The following is a 16,758-nucleotide window of genomic DNA, read 5'->3' on the forward strand; positions in this document are numbered from 1 at the left end:
AATTCCCCATAAATTCCGCAATTGCTGCACGTAGAGATTTTACATTGATTAATTTGGTATTTTATGCAAGAATGTAGATCAACGATGCAGAATTTCACGGTCTGGTGTGATATTTTGTACAATTAATTTTTACGATGTCGCAGAGAGGGTCATTAATCTATTTCTGTGAGGTATTGCTCCCAGAAGAATTTACTATTACGCCGTTTACGAGGAAATTATTGCTTTCTAACAAAAAAAATCCATTCATGCGATGAAAGGAATTTTGGTTAAATTGCTGCGCAAAAAAACATAACTTCCTTGCATTGATTCTATGCAGCATATGCTCTTGAAGCAAAATACAATGACTCCCAGTAGAACTATTCTAATTTGAATAGAAAAATAAAATTTTCTCTATCAGGAATTCCTTAGAATTCATTCCAAAACTAAAATTAAAAATGAATAAGAGAATGAAAATACAATTTCTGTATTTATTCATTGTGCATTGACACACGAAATTGGAATAATAAATTGTAAATCATTTCCAAATATTAGCAAATACATGCAATTTCCCATTTTCATTCTTCTCGCAACATTTCAAAATATTTACGTAAAATGATTGCGGTTGAGGGCAAAATAATACAAAAGATGAATTTCAATGTATTACAAGATGAACTAACAACGGAAAAATGAGTGAGAATTTTGGCTTTTTCTTTTATGCCAAAAAGAATGCCATTTGCGAGAAATTGCCCCAATCTCTTGGTCGCCTCATAGGAATTTTTGGTATGAGCCCATGCAATTTTCCCGCCATTGACATCTTCCCTTGTGGAATTCGCACAATTTTCTTCGAATGGCAATAAAATTGCGCCGGTATTGGGTGGCAAGGAAGAGCTAAAAAAAATCCCCAAGAGACGAGGTAATACAATATCGAGATGGAATTATCGCAGCAATACCCAAAAGAGGGTGGAAAATCTCGGTATTGTGACACAAAATATTTCAAGGGCCAAAATGGGGGGAGAATGGGGCAAAAAGGGGAATGCCAACAACCCCCCTTTTTGCGCAATAATGGAGACATTTGCACAATCATCATGGCATGATCGTCAATTGGAGATTGAGAGTGGCGAAAATTCGTTTTATGGAAATTATCTACTTGGATTCGTCCAAGAATTGATTTTCAGCTGTCACTTTCCACACTTTAGTGGAGGAGAGACATCAAATTGGGGAATCATGTTGGTATGCGGTATTCACACCCTTCCCCACCCCATACTCTTCTGCAAATTCACAACCACAAAAATCTCACCAACATTTTAGAATATAAAATACCACGAGAATGAGCATGAAGAGGCATTTTGGAGGTCAATTTAGTCATTAACACCGCGGGGCAATGTAGTTCATTTTGATTTAAATAAATTGTCTTTGAAAAATAACGATCATTAACTAATGTATTTTTGAAAAAAAAAAAAAAGGAAATAGGCAGATAGATTTTTTTTAGATAAAAACGGATAAATCACGATACCTGGATTTTATTTAGATCGTATAGAATAAGTTTTTTTTTACATAATTGATTAAAACAGGTTCTGGTTTAAGTTAAAATTATAAATTTAACTTTAAGCCTAAACATTTTTTGTTATTTTCATAGATTGTTTAAAATTAATTGCATGATTGAATTTAATTCATCTCATTCACGAAAATAAAAGAAAATGAACGTAAACCTTTATTTTAATTCCGGTTTATCAAACTCGGTAAAGAAATATAAAAAAAATCAATTAATTGAATTATTAATAATTCCAGTCTCTAAAGTTTAGCAAAATCGTTATGAATTCATACGTTTCTAATATTTTTTCTCCAATTTGTAGTTTTATTAAAATCAGATAAAATTTTATTGATTCCTTGTCTTGAATTTAAATAAATTGTTATGAATTTTTAAATACCTCGAAAATACGCCCAAATTCATTTAATCGGGTGTTAAAAAGAACTTGAAAAGCTTTCTGCGTGTGTTGGCACTCAATATTTCCCCGAAAATTCAACCCACACGAGCTCCCTTTGTGCGGGATTTTCCCCACAGCAACACTGTTTTACGTGAGCGGCGGAGTGTAGGTAACGCGAAAAGTCAAAGTTCACGCACCTCACGCATCATTAGAGCACGACTACCTTCGCGCGCAATATCTATTTCGCTACTTTACCACTAATGCAATATTTATTTTAGCCAACTCTTGGCGCACTTTTATCCATTTATCTCCATCATCATTATAAATCCTCCCTGTGCCATTTTAATCAAACTGTCGTGACACAGTTGAACCGTTCATGAGAGCTATTTGGAATTACGACAAAACGTCGACTTGGCGTGCCAACATTCACCTCCCCCTTTTGCGCCTGGGTGCTCCCCCGAAAATTATGTGTGTTATGGGCCGTTGAATAATCAAAACAATCACACAGAGCTTCCAATTTGATTTCTAGGCGACGCGGAGAACACAGCAGCGGTCAACGTGGGGTAAGGGCGGGGGCCTTCCTTCGCGCAGATCATTTTCCTGTCAGTTATGTTTACAATTCAAATTTATTCAATATTGCATTTGGGCTTCTTCTGATACATATTCGTGACGCACCAAATATTAACTATACATGATGCACATCAGGGTATTCTTGCTATGCTACAGCCCACAATCATGTATCGTGTAGACAGAAGGAATTTGTGCAGCAAATAGCAAAGACAGGAATGAGATTCAAAAGCATCGTGTTATTATGTACTGTATGTACATATACGTACATAGTAGGGCATTGGAAAGGGGTTAGAGGTTAAATTCTTGACTAATCTTGACCATCTTGACTAATATAAAATTAATAATGAAAGCTTTTTTGCTAAACTTTCAATAAAAATATCATTCTAAGATTTAATTTCCGTTAAGAATTTAAACTTCAAAGATGGCGACAATTTTGCAAAAATGTCACTCAAAGCAAGATGGCGACGATGTGCCTACAAGGCCTACAACAAAACTACAATTAGCTGTTCAATTATTGGTTCAATATCTTCTAAAAGTTCTCTAACAAATCATAGGATCAAATATTGAACCAAAAATGCTCAAATATATATTCTTCAAAGCTTTCCTCATTTCATCGACAATTGTGCAGAAAATCCCGCCAATTTTGCTAATTTGAATCACGTCGTTGTTATTTGACTAGCCCCCGGTGCGTGAGGCGACCAAAAGAAATCTTTTTCCCTTCTCGAAATGTGATCTGCAAAGCTGCCAACTCTCAATTCGTTATCCACATCAAAATCCCACCCAACATGCAAGTTTGACGGTGGTTTTGCATGACACAATTAATTAAACGGCAATTTTGTGCACCAAATTCCCCCATAGTGTGCAATTTTATAAATAAACAAAGCTCTATCTCAAAAAAAACCCCAACCAGCTCAAGCATTACCTTTTCTTTGTATTTTTTTCTCTAACGGAGGATTTTCAGCATAAAAATATACATATATGTTGTATTATAGGCTTATACGCTTCACTTTGTGATTTTTCCTCCTTCACTTAATTCAGAGATTTAAGAGGGATTATTTACCGAAAAAAAGAAGTTAAGAGCGGGTGGAAAAAAATCCAGCATGGAAAATTAAGATAAAAAAAAAATTTCATGGCGTGGAAAACTTCTATATCTCATTAAATTATGGAAATTAGTCAAAAAACAGGGCGCTTCCATACCTTGTTCGCACCTATTTTGCATTATGCGGCAGGAAGGGGTGGGTGTGGGACTTTATCAGGGAAAGATTAATAGAAGGGGAAATGAATTGACGATGGGAAGTAATGGAGCTACTACACAGAGCATCCAACTGTTTCAAAATTGTCAAAGTTCTCACCCCCGTCTCATCTGGAAAAAGAGGTTTGGGGTGCTTGTGGAAGTTTTGAGAGAGGCTGAAAAAGCTTTCTGTCTAATAAGGATCCTCGGGGATTGTCAGGCATCTCCATCACTCAAATAATGGTCCACTTATGTGGGTAAATTGTGCTGATTTTGCAGAGTAAATTCACCCACTCTTGATCTCTTAAAATCTCACCCGCAAAAAAATAAAATCCCAACCCACTGGACTTACAAACTCTTCCACCCACACACGTAACTTCGTGGTACGCGCAACCCCCTTGTCGAAAAATAAAACACCAAAGTCACATCGAAATAATATTGAATTATTTCATTTTATTTTTCTTTCCGCCCCGAATGACTTAATTGAGAGAGTACAGAAGGAAGGCTCAAGTCATTCAGGATGCCATATCCTATCTCCCCACCCTCTTCCTGTCTCCAAAAACCCCGGGAAAATGTCGACTTCACTAAGAGCATCAATTAAATTACCTCAGTTAGGGCCATGAATAAAAATTTAATTACGGACTCAACTGTAAAGATTTCACTGCGGCCTTGTGAAATATTTTAAGAGACATCGCACAGAGCTCAAAGTATTTTCTCTTTGCAAAATTCAACCCCTAAAAAATTCTTTTGGACATCCCTTTTTATTTTCTTTCCGTGAAATAAAAGAACATTTATGCGATGATGTTTGTTATACTGCATGCATTAGTAATACTTTGGGATTACTGTTGTAGGTATATTATGTTAGAGGTCCATTACGGTGAGAGGCTTGTAGATATAACCTGAAGATTATGGATAATAAAAAGGCTTCAATGTGAAGTATTTAATTAATCAAAAGTTCGTTTAATTATCGTTTAAATCAGTCTAATTGAAATTTTGTAAAAATATTCTGTTAAGAAAATTTAAAGATGCAATTTTCATTAAGCTTAAAAGCTCTCAAATATTGTTTCAAACGGAGCTTTTAATTTTAATTAAATAGAACATTATTCTTTTTTTTTAAATAAGAAATTTTTTTTATATTTCTATGGCCTAAAAACATGGCTTTTATTCTGCAAGAAATAATAATTAAAAATCAATTTCTTATGAATTTTCAATTAGAAATAAAATATTCTCATAAATCTAAAAGCATTAAAGATAATATTAAAATACGAAGCATTTAAAAATTGAAAAATTAAACATATCTTCCATACAAATAATTTGTCAAACTAATTTTTTTTCGTGTTAACCATCAAATTTTCCAATTAAAAAAAAGTCGAACATGTCCTTGTCTCCAATTAAAATTTAATTCAAACTTTAACATGAAAAATTAACTTCCAAATCACAGCTCAACTCTTGTATGCGATGATGCAAATCTCTGGTCCAGAAAGTGACTTTTATTGCAAAATTCAAAATGCAACGAGAAGCTAAAAGCTGAATAAAATATTTAAGTGGAATGTTTTGCAAATCGAACCATCATCACTTCCATTCAATAAGCTTTTCCAACCATATATCATGCAGAAATGCTTTTCTATCGTCAATTTTGGACATTTTCAGTCAGCACAAACACTCTTCCACATTCTCTTTATTTTCCATTTTACATCCTTCCCCATCCCTCACGTTTGGATACCCTGATTTTTTTTTAAATGCAGAAGGGACATGAAACTTTCCCCAGATCAGCTGCGAACAAAGATAAACAGTCACAGAGTGGAGGAGCATGAAAAAAGTCCCGAGAGCTTTTGAGATTAAATCAAATAATATAAATTATACTGAGAAATTCGAAACATTTGGATATTTTCTCACATAGCTAGGACTACACATAGGTTTAGGGGCGAGGGATAGATGATACAGGGTGTGGGGGGATGAAATTATTTTTAGGACTACAATCCTCCCTAACTCGATACAGCAATCGGATGGGAGAGCTTTTGGAATTTTTCCCGTGAACTGTGTGTGTTCTATTTGCACATATTTCATTGGAACCAACCTCAATATATACCTACATACACATGTAGGTACATAATAACACCCCCACCCCATTTATTATCTTCTCATAGCACAGAGAAAACACACAACGCACTCACTCATTTTCTGCTATGTGGTCTTTTGTATAACCTAAATGAAAATTTCCCATCCATTGAATGCCCCAAGGGTGCCAGAGGGGTGGAAGCTTCTGGTTTTCAGTATGAGACCTATATAGGTATGCTGTGCGCGGTTCCAATGCCCTAAATGTGATTTATCTACCATTTGATGGATTTATGATAAATTAGAGGACGTGAGATTTAAATTCACGTCGCAGCGTAAAGAGTATCTACTGAATAAAAAAAAGGTATCACTTTCGGACACATTCAATTATCTCTCTCTCCCAGAAATTATTTAGTGTATAGAGGCTGATTTTGTGAATTAATACGACCCAGGGGAGCTTTACGTCCTCCCCGCATATATGTACGTCTATTGATTGAAGCACATTTTGGGCCTTCCGCACCTCACTGTTTATCGTTCCAATCTCTGGACATTTTCTCATAGTCACTCAATTAATATTGTGCGCGCGTTACACACCAAATCCCCACACTCACAAAGAAATTCTTGCAATTTATAGAAGATAGAATCATCCCTGGGTACTCACCATACATGAATCGGACGACAAAATCCACTCGGTTATCCCATGAGTAAGCCATTCTTGCTTTTTTCTGTGTGTCTCCTTGACTAGGTTGCTGCTAAGAGATCCTAATTTAATACTAAATCCACGACCAAGTTGAAGGGAGATTTTCCAAACCAAAAGTTCATTTTTTGGATGAACCGGAAAAAAGAGAAAAATAACAAATGAAAATTAGTTTGTTTTCTGTTTGTCAGGATTTTTCCAAGTAAAATTAACGGATAAGACCGAAAATTTGTTGGGAGAAATAATTTTCTTAATTTAGCTTCTTCTTAATATTTCTTGTGATGCCTTAAAAAGGTAAAAAATTTACTTAAAACGTCGAAACATGAGATGTTATTTTTTGGTACAAGATCTTTTTTTATTTCTAAGGATTTGTCTGTTTTTTTTTTCTTAAAAATTTTGAGCCAAGTTTTGAACTTTTTTTCTGTATTGAAGACAAAAATGAAAACTTTCAAAAATGATCTAGAACTTTCTTTTTATAATTCTTAATCTCAATTAAGCCTAAGAGGAGAATCTTTAAAAAAAATCAGACGAAACATTTCTTAAAATTTTTTTCATCGAAATTAACTTTTTTTGCAATATTTCAATTTATTCTATAAAACACTTTCAAAAAATTAATTTTTTTTTACAACCAGCTTTTTTTTTTACTTCTCATAGAGTAAAAGAAAAAATCTTGTTTTTTGAATCCTTTTTGCTTTTTTTCAAAGAACTTCGCCACACTTTGGGATTTTCTTAAAATTCATCACAATCTTTTTCGAACTTTTCTTTGTAATTCACTTAATTTTATCTTCAAGAAAATTTTCAAAATTACTTATTTATTTAAACAAAAATCACTTCAAAATTAATCTCTAAAGCTCTGGCTTTCAAATAAAGCCAAATTAGAACCGATAGATACCCCTTTATTAAAAATTTCTCAAGATTTCTAATAAAATTAATTTTTGAGCACAATTTTAAGAATTATCTCCACACTATTTAACTTCTCGGAAGAACTCTTGATATCACAGCTTGGAAGGTATACAGATAGTAATTTCATTTAACTTTCTGAGGGGGACTTGGTAAATTAAAACGATGTAATTTCAAAGTGCTCCCTTATTTCGAACTTTATCAATTTCATTCGGAACGTATCACCCGAAATTTTCACAGATATTTCCAACAAATTTTCGTGGAAAACTTGCACAATTTAATTTAAAATCTTTTTAATAAATAATTTGAGAATAAAAGAAATTAAAAATTGCTGATGTGTACCTTCGGATTGTGTGTTGAATTGGGTGAGATTCAGCTCAAATTGTGATTGTGATCGGAGTATAATTAGAATTTAGTGAGACAACAACCTATTCACATTTCACACTCAGGGAGTCCCGAACTGAATTGCTGACTCTGTTTCGAGGAGGACCGCCAGATCACGACTAACTAACTGGCATCGGGTGCAAAATGTAGCTGGCCGCTCTTCCAAGTCCCCAGGAAGTATCCCGCGCTCTGGTCGACTCACTTCGGCGTGGCGTCACACCGACAAGACGGGCCTTCGCCACTTGTTGCGTGTCACGAACGCATGAGCCGCAACCGACGGGGGGCCAGCTTCGGCGCACAAGCAACATTTTGGGCCCCGCTTCTACAGCAGGCGGCAGCTCCCGCCGCCACCACGAAAAAAATTGACGAGAGATGCTCCACAGCGATCATTCGACACAGACACGATTCCTTCGCGGTGAGCTTCAAGCGCGCGGGAAGAGTTTGCGGGTGTACCATCCCCGCGGACTCTAAGATTAGCCAGTCACACTTACACCACACACAAAGCCCCCCCACATTGCGCGCCTTTTTGGCCGGAGCAATGAATCTTCATCCAGTTAATGACCTGTTGATTTACCTCACCCTCCCACACATATTATTTGACTCAACCAAAAATTTCCACATCATTGAACCTTTTGCTCTTTGACACACAGCCCCTGGCAGTGTGGACACGTTCAGAATGAAATGCCAACATCTACCCGTATTTACTCAAAAAACTTTCTAAACTCTGAGGATGTTTTTTCCACGAAAAAAGGTACTCACCAGGCGCCTCCACTGCAAATATCGCTGTGAGCTTTTCTCGAATTACACAGCTATCGTATGCGAGTAAATTCATGATATTAAATAAAAATCAGATAACTGTTGACAGTTTACTAATAAAAGTTTAAATTTTACATTTTCGCAGTTGATTTTCTTAAAATTTATGTTTTTGTCTTATAAAAGAAATTGTAGAAATAAAATTAAAATTAAAATATTTGTATTTTAGAATAAAAATTCGATTTCAAAAGTTGTTTTGATTGAAATGATTTAAAATTGATTGAAATTAATGCAAGACTTAAAAGGAAAATCAAAAAATCTCAATTTAGGAATTTTCATATTATTTTAGATTCTAAATTTTATAAATAAACTTGTAAAAATTAGTAATTATTTCATTAAATTTCTCAATTAATTCTTAGCTCTCCTTGGAGAATGTTTACAACTTTAAAAAAATCAGTTATTTTCTTCAGTCTGTTGAGGCAATATTCTCGACAAAAAATGAAAAAAAAAGCTCTAAAACTGTCAATTTCAGTCGAAATTTAATTTTTTAAATTTATTTTATGAGACAAAAAAAATTTTTCATTAAGGCAATAACTTTAAAAATTCTTTATTGTTTAATAAATTTCTGATAAATTATTTTGAATTAATCAAGAATATTTATTGCCAACATCCCCCGCAAGAATCTTTCCTACTGCAACACAACTTGAGCTTAACCAAATAGATAATTCGTTCACAGGTAACACCCACAAACAAAAAAAAAGTTATTTTTTATCACCCACCGAATCACAAGCAATCACCCACCATCATCGATCACCAATTTTCAGTGCGTGTTTATTTTAATTCTGCAGAATCTCACGCTCTTTCGGTGAAATGGAACAATTTTTCATGATGCCGCGTGGTGAAAGCACCGAGTGTAAAGAAAACATTTTTTGATAAATTCATTTAATTGAAAAGCGCGTTTATTTTTCTATTGTAATGAACTGCTGATGTATTTTTGGGGACTAAATTGTCCTGTAAATTGTGGTGTATTTATGCAATTTTTTAAAACGATTATAGCTGCTGTTCGCACGTGTTAATAAACTGAGAAAAATTGGGAAAATTTAATAAATTAAACATATTAATTTTCCAAACAAACAAAACGGGAATTATGGTTGGAAACGGCATTCAAAAAAAATCTAGAAAAATTTAGTTTTTTTTCTGAAGCTCTGCATGAGCTTAAAGCTCATTGTGTGAAATGTATCTGGAAAAGGATAAAATGATGAACTTTAAATGTCTCTCGCTGAAAATATGATCCATCGTAATTTACTCCGAAGAAAGCTCGCGCTCTTTCTAAAGAAAATTCCTCCCCCCTCCATGTATTCTCATGGAAACTTTGCGGAGAGAGAGGGCGGGGTGTGTAGGTATGATGAGAACGTGATCCAGAAAATTGAAGTGGAATTTGAGGAGATGCCGTGAATGGATCCATTTGCTGGCATAAAGGATGGCAAAGAGTATGATTTACCGTCTGCTACGAGCTAAAACATCCCCCCGCAGTGTCTCCAGCACTTTGCTCTTTTGTAACAAATTTCATCGAAGAATATTTGTTCCAAGTTTCTCAAAGTTGGTAGGAGGGATTGGATGCACCGTTAAACTGTGTACAAATATAGAGGTTTTGTGGAAGGATAATACTCACCTCCCCCATTTTATAAGAGAAACTAATCTACGATGCATTGGGGACAATGTTATTTGTTTTAATTAAAATCCTGTGGAGGGTCAGATTAATTTATCGGAGGTTTCTTTTAAAGGAAAATGTGTGGGGGTGGTAAAGCAAAGGATGTTGGGAATACCAATAAGATTCGATATCATGCCGCGATTGAGGCACAGCGTGGAGTGATTTCCGCTAAAACTGTGATGCGACTCACCTTCAATCCACCAATTTGACCCACTTCCACGAGGCATGCATTTAAGGGATGTTTCTTTACATGACAGATTTTTTTGTAAAGAATTTCCTGAAAATAAAAAAGAAAATTTTTGCCAAAAATTCATGGATTTGTTTGCGATTTTGAGAGAAATAAAGAGAAAATTCTTCAAGTAATTTATTAAATCTTATTCTAAAATGAAAGATAATTGATTTTCTGAAGTTTTAAAAGACCTAGAAAGTTTTTATTTAATCAGAACAGTTGGAAAATAATTTTAAAAAAGTTTGAAAAAAAGAAGAAAATTAAGTAATCAAAAGCTTATTCTGAAAATCTGATAAGCTTTTCTTCATTTCATGATTTTTTCCTGAAATCAAAATTAAAATCTTTCTGAGGAAACTTCCGCTGTTTTGGTGTCAAAATCTATAAGACAACACGAGGTAAATTGTCGCTTCGCTCCAATTTACCTCGCCCCGCTTCGCGGGGATTTGTTGCGCTTCGCGCAAATTTTTAGAAGAGAAGAAATTTGTGACGAATTGAAATAAATTTAATGAAATATTTACTCGTTGGTAAAAACTGCCTGGTATCAGTAGTCTCTGTACCAAATTTCATCACGATCGGACAAACGGTGTAGAAATGCATAGCTGTACAGGAACGAAATCCTTTCTTTATTATATAGAGAAGATGGGCCACGCAAAAACCTCCAACAGATATTTCAAAGAGAAAAAGTGAATTTCGCACAACATTTATGGCGCCGAATTCAAAAAGTAGTCAAAAAAGCATGAATTTTATATGAGGGCTATGTGAAGGGGGGCTCTGGGGGGAAAATGAATGCCGTTGGTAAAAACCGCCTGGTATCAGTAGTCTCTGTACCAAATTTCATCACGATCGGACAAACGGTGTAGAAATGCATAGCTGTACAGGAACGAAATCCTTTCTTTATTATATAGATGGGCCACGCAAAAACCTCCAACAGATATTTCAAAGAGAAAAAGTGAATTTCGCACAACATTTATGGCGCCGAATTCAAAAAGTAGTCAAAAAAGCATGAATTTTATATGAGGGCTATTGTGAAGGGGGGCTCTGGGGGGAAAATGAATGCCGTTGGTAAAAACCGCCTGGTATCAGTAGTCTCTGTACCAAATTTCATCACGATCGGACAAACGGTGTAGAAATGCATAGCTGTACAGGAACGAAATCCTTTCTTTATTATATAGATTAAGACGGCAGAAGCCGCACAAGAAAATTCAAAAAGCTCTAAGCTAGAAGACAAAATATGTATGAATCTATAAAGCTTTTGTAGACCACTATGTATAATTTTCATACATAACAACGGCGGAACAAAGAACTTGTAGATAATCATCATCCACCTCTGGCTATGCAAGAACTACCACCCGGTGTCGTCACAATTTCCGGGCGGTGTAAAAGGGCCCAGCACCACACCTCGCCGAGAGAGAGAGAGAGTCAGGAAAATGTGTATCAGTTTTCGCCTCAATCTTTGATGGCACAGTATATGTTTGTTTGTCTAAGCCGGGGGTTTTTCTATTTTTAATTAGCAGCTACTTTACTGTGCGCCCAAACGGTGTGCCACCCGATTGGATCCATTGGGTCGCACATTGAGGGGGGAGAGATCTGCAAAATCATTGCGACGACATGCAGGATGATCGGCACCCGATATAAACACCCTGCCCCGTAAGAAGTCATTAATCAAAATCCATATCGTACCATCTGGTCCTCTTCTACAACGCATGAGCTACACGTCTTTGTTGCAGAAAATATACGATAATCTTAATAAATTTCTTGGTGCACTTGAAAGAATAAATTTGCATTCAACACACACGCATAGAGTAAATTGGCCCATGGGGTCAGCACATTGGGAAGGAAACAAATGGCTGCTGCTGCTACCCGCGAAGAAAAGTGTCTCGTCTCGCCAACATTATGACTATTTTTGCTCTCATGTGGCACACAATTAAGTTTTTCGGTCAGCTAATTGACTGCTCAAATGCAATTTTTCATTGCGACCACTTGCTGTTCAAGTTCAACTTTAATTCTGCTTCTGCACATCCAAATTGACCCACTCTGCCGCACAGCACCGTCGAGACGCGTTCTCGTGGCGCACATAAATCTCACAGTCAATCACAACTGAATTGGGCTGTTGAATTGAGGCAGGAAGACAATTTGCAATGCAATGCATTAGATCCATTTAATCCAGCTTTGAATTTTATGGTGCATTGCATTGAAAGTGGGGAATTAATGTTAAAAGTTCATGAACTAGGTATACCATTGGCGCGCCAGCTTGAGCAGCTTGAACAATTTGAAATAAGTCTTGATTTAATTTAATTCACATACAAACCAAAATGGGGCTATATTTTAGCATTAAACCACGTACACTGCCTCACAGAATTTAAGTTGCTTCTGCATATGAGAGAGAAAGGTCTAAAGCCCCTTAGACTGACCTTTTGATCTTGACAATTATTCTGGTTTTTTTAAAGAATATTTAAGGCTCTAAGGAAGGAAAGTTCTTACAAATAAATAAACTCTTCTTTGTTATATCTCTCGTAAAGCATTAATTAATTTTATTATCACATAAAATTAATTAATTTAATTGTTTTAAATGAGATAAGTGGAAGATAATTCGGAGCCACTCAAGGCAACATTGTGGACGCTTAAAAAAAACGGCGCATGTCTAGCTTCTGTCCTAGAAATTCTTGGGGAATCTACTCAGGGGTTTGTTCGTAATTTTTTTATTATTTTTTATTTTCTGTATTTTTTTTTATTAAAAATAAAAGTTCTAATTGTTGCACAAATCTTTTATTCTCACTTGCTTTTATGTATCTGGATGAAATAAATTTATAAAATTAAAAATTAAGGATCAAAAACGCAATTTAACATTTTGACCCATTTTGGGTTTAGAAAATGGACTGAAAATGCATTTACTCGTTGAGTTTGAAAAAAATCGTCGGAGACAAAGTTGTAGGCGTGAAAAATTTCCTTTAAGATTGTTGTCATGGGTAAACTCAAATATTTTCAGAGAAATCAGGAAAATGTTTCTCCAAAAAAATTAACTTTTTGCCGCTTAAATACTTGACCAATAATTTTTAATACCTTGACTTTTTAACGTTAAGATTTTTATTTTCTAATGACAAATATTTTATCCCTCATTCAACTTTTAATATTTTTTTTCATGAAATTATGTTTAATATTTAAACTTTGGGTCGAATTCTGCGACCAAAAAAACCTTGAAGTTGTTCCAATTTTAGAACACTTTTTTTTTAATTTCCAAGATATTTTGGTTACAGAATATGGGCCCTCAACCCCTTCAACTACAATTTCATGTTAGATTTAAAAGCCTAATTTTCTTTTGGTTTTTCTCTTGAATTTCAATGTAGAATGGCCCTGAGCATCCGTCCTTAAAAGCCTATAATTCTTTTAACTCAATTTTAGGTTAGATATTTTTCTTAATCTTGAAATTAAAAACATTTTTTTCAAAAGTTAAATTTTCTAGCTATTTTTCTTAATTTTTTTTACTGAATCTCTAACAATTTTTTAACGAATATGTTTTGGAGTTTTCTAAATTTATAACATTAGTTTTTTTCCTTTAACAATCAGCAAAATAATGAACGAAAAAAAGAAAAATATTACTACCCAGAATAGAGATTATTATATTTTCCACACCAACAAATCTTTATTATTCAGTCAGTTCTATCTGGAATGTACTCCAGTGAACCAGCATTGCATAGTGACGCCACTAAATCACTTTTACTTAATCACCACCCAACAGTGGACTGATTTCAATGTCATCATAGCTTCAGGAGATTATGTATAAAACATATAACAAAAACAATTACCATTTAAAAGCTTCATGTTTATATATTTTTTCCCAGAGGGAATAACATTTTTTTTGTTATAAAGTAGAAAATCACAATTTCCTAGTTTCGAGATCAACTTTATTTATTCACAAACATGCATAAGAGTGGAAAATCCGAGAAAATAAGCAAAAAAGAGGAAAAGTTTTTTTACAAAGTTTTGAACACAAATGTTGGTTTATTTATCCATATGATTTTGTCCTGGGTTTGGTATTGCCACACCTTTCTGTTGTACACACAAAATTATCACCTTCACCGTTGCACTTGCACCAATTGCAGTCATCGAGGAAGGTACTGTGGGGGATGCAGAATTTCCTTGCTCGTGCTATAGGAACCCTCTGTGTTGCATGGAACCCTTGAAGAGGAACTGAGTGCCCTACAACAATTTCAAGAAAAGATTTCTTTTATATAACTTTCTGCACAAAGTGAACGAAACTGAGAAAGCTAACAAAGCTAACAAAGCACTGTACCCGTATTGAGGACATCTAGAAGAACTATCGTGAGAATCACAAGAGAGATCAATCCCAATCTGGTCATTTTGAAGGCACGATCGCTACTAAAGAGAACCAGCAGAATGTGTCCAAGCAAGAGACAAGCCCCAGCATGGCAGACAAAATACACGTCTTGTGATTCCTTATCGTGCCTCGTGGGGTCAAGACGTCGTCGATAAAGCCATCAAATTCTCCATGGGAAAGTGTGCAAGTGAGGCAGAGACAGCTATCGAAGGATTTCATCATGAACCCCTGAGGTGATTCACGCACACAAATTGAGCTTTTTTTTGCTTTGAGAGCTTTTCGAGGTGAAAAAATACAAAATTCGGAGTAAATATTTTCATGTTAATTAGGAAAATTTCCATCTTTTATGCTTACTGCAGCAACGCCAGCAATTGATACTGTGATTCTAGTATTTTCTAGATTTTTTCAGAGTGCTGCCAAGAGAGCTTTTCGGCGTGATTAACAATAAATGGAGCAAAAGTTCTTGTAATATATAGTGCAAAATATATAATGAATGATAAGAAGTTCTAGAATTTTTATTAAAGTCAAGTCAATCATAACGCGTCCAGTTATAAGAGTTGGTGTCCCACAACGTGTAGAAGTTAATTTATGCGTTATAATACGATTTGTAAGCATTATCAGTAGGCAAAGTTGATTTTTTTTGTGAAATTCAGTAATTTGATGCATAAAAATGGTCATATCTCAAGTTCTATAACACCTACAGACATTTCTTGACTAGTTATGGAAAGGTCTTAAAATAAGCTAGAATATGGGATAAATTTTGATACTTTTCAAGGTCATATCCAGAACACAAAATGGCGGCTTTTTGTTTTACCAAAACAGTATTTCGCATTTTTTGTCCTGAAGGAATGGTTCTAGAGAATTTTATTGTTCTAGAAAGTTGTAGAGAATCGCAGAACCTTTAATTTGATACCAAGATGAGCAAAATCGGTCAAGCAGTTCAGGAGATATGGCTCTTACAACTTTTTAAATTCATGATTTTTTTAAATTGCCATATCTTCTAAACGGCGACATAGAATTTCTTCATTTTCGGACTGAAGAAAGATATTGAGTCCGGCTACAACATATCAAAATTTACAGGAAATCTATAACAGATGTTCGGAGATATTGCCCCTTAAAGTTAGGCAATTTTTGTTTTTGATTTTAGTGCCTCTTGCGGATGTTTTTGAAACTTGAAATGTTCTAAAGAGTTGTAGGGCTTCTCAATACCTTTCATTTGATACCAAGATGGTCAAAATCGGTCAAGCCGTTCTCGAGTTATATCGAAAAAACACTTTTTGCTTTAGGCCGCCATATTTGCTAAACCGCTTGACCGATTGTCAAGTATGAATTGTTGATGAAAACATCTCACTGAGCTCTACAACATAATAAAATTTCAGACCTCTAGCTATAAGGGAAGTGGTTGACGGTATTTCAAAATGGCGGACGGCGGCCATCTTGGATTTTGAAAATGCGAAAAAATGAAATTTTACACCCACATTTCTATAGAAAACTTCAAACCGAAAGTCTCTATCTGTTACTGTTCTCGAGTTATAAGGCAAAGTTTGGACCACCGGAAGGCCGGCCGGATCAAAAATTTTCCACCACAATTTTTGGAATGTGGGTTGTCTGAAACGTGCTCATACTAAGTTTGAGCCCGATCTGAGGTGGTCGGAAAATCCGACGATTACAATACTTGGTGTTGGCCACGAAGTGGAACACCAACTAATAGGAGTCCTTGGAGGATCGGATTTTATTTCCTGTAAACGAGGAATATTTATGGGAAATACTTGCGGATGTATTTTGTAGAAAACATTCTAGCCTTCGTCATCATATGACTATTGACCTCACATTGTTGATTATTTGTCTTCTAAATCATTAGAGATTTATTTGCGATAGGAAACTTATTTTCTAATCGAAAGTTCTAGGAATTCTTATCGAGCGCTTTTGTGACAATGTATTTTTAATTAAATTTAATTCATCTCAATTTTTGACTCTTAAAATGGTTA

General features: G+C 35.0%; 1 protein-coding gene and 1 long non-coding RNA gene across 2 annotated transcripts in view; both read right to left on the reverse strand.

Annotated features, from left to right (window-relative positions):
* Positions 1 to 7,985, reverse strand: part of LOC129789965 (sarcoplasmic calcium-binding protein 1) — a 29,531-nt gene extending 21,546 nt beyond the window's left edge. Inside the window, exons 1-2 of the mRNA XM_055827113.1 lie at positions 7,700 to 7,985; positions 6,422 to 6,533 (exon numbers count right to left, since the gene is read on the reverse strand). Of these exons, the coding sequence (XP_055683088.1) occupies positions 6,422 to 6,473 (52 nt within the window). The 5' untranslated portion in view covers positions 6,474 to 6,533; positions 7,700 to 7,985. The remainder of the gene's footprint in view (positions 1 to 6,421; positions 6,534 to 7,699) is intronic.
* Positions 7,986 to 14,413: 6,428 nt separating this feature from the next.
* LOC129789989 (uncharacterized) lies at positions 14,414 to 14,845 on the reverse strand. The gene is made up of 2 exons (XR_008750518.1): positions 14,726 to 14,845; positions 14,414 to 14,631 (listed from the first exon to the last, which is right to left on the reverse strand). It is a non-coding gene; the product is annotated as an uncharacterized LOC129789989 (long non-coding RNA).
* Positions 14,846 to 16,758: the final 1,913 nt, after the last annotated feature.

This window comes from Lutzomyia longipalpis, chromosome 2, assembly GCF_024334085.1.
Source record: "Lutzomyia longipalpis isolate SR_M1_2022 chromosome 2, ASM2433408v1".
NCBI lineage: Eukaryota > Metazoa > Arthropoda > Insecta > Diptera > Psychodidae > Lutzomyia > Lutzomyia longipalpis.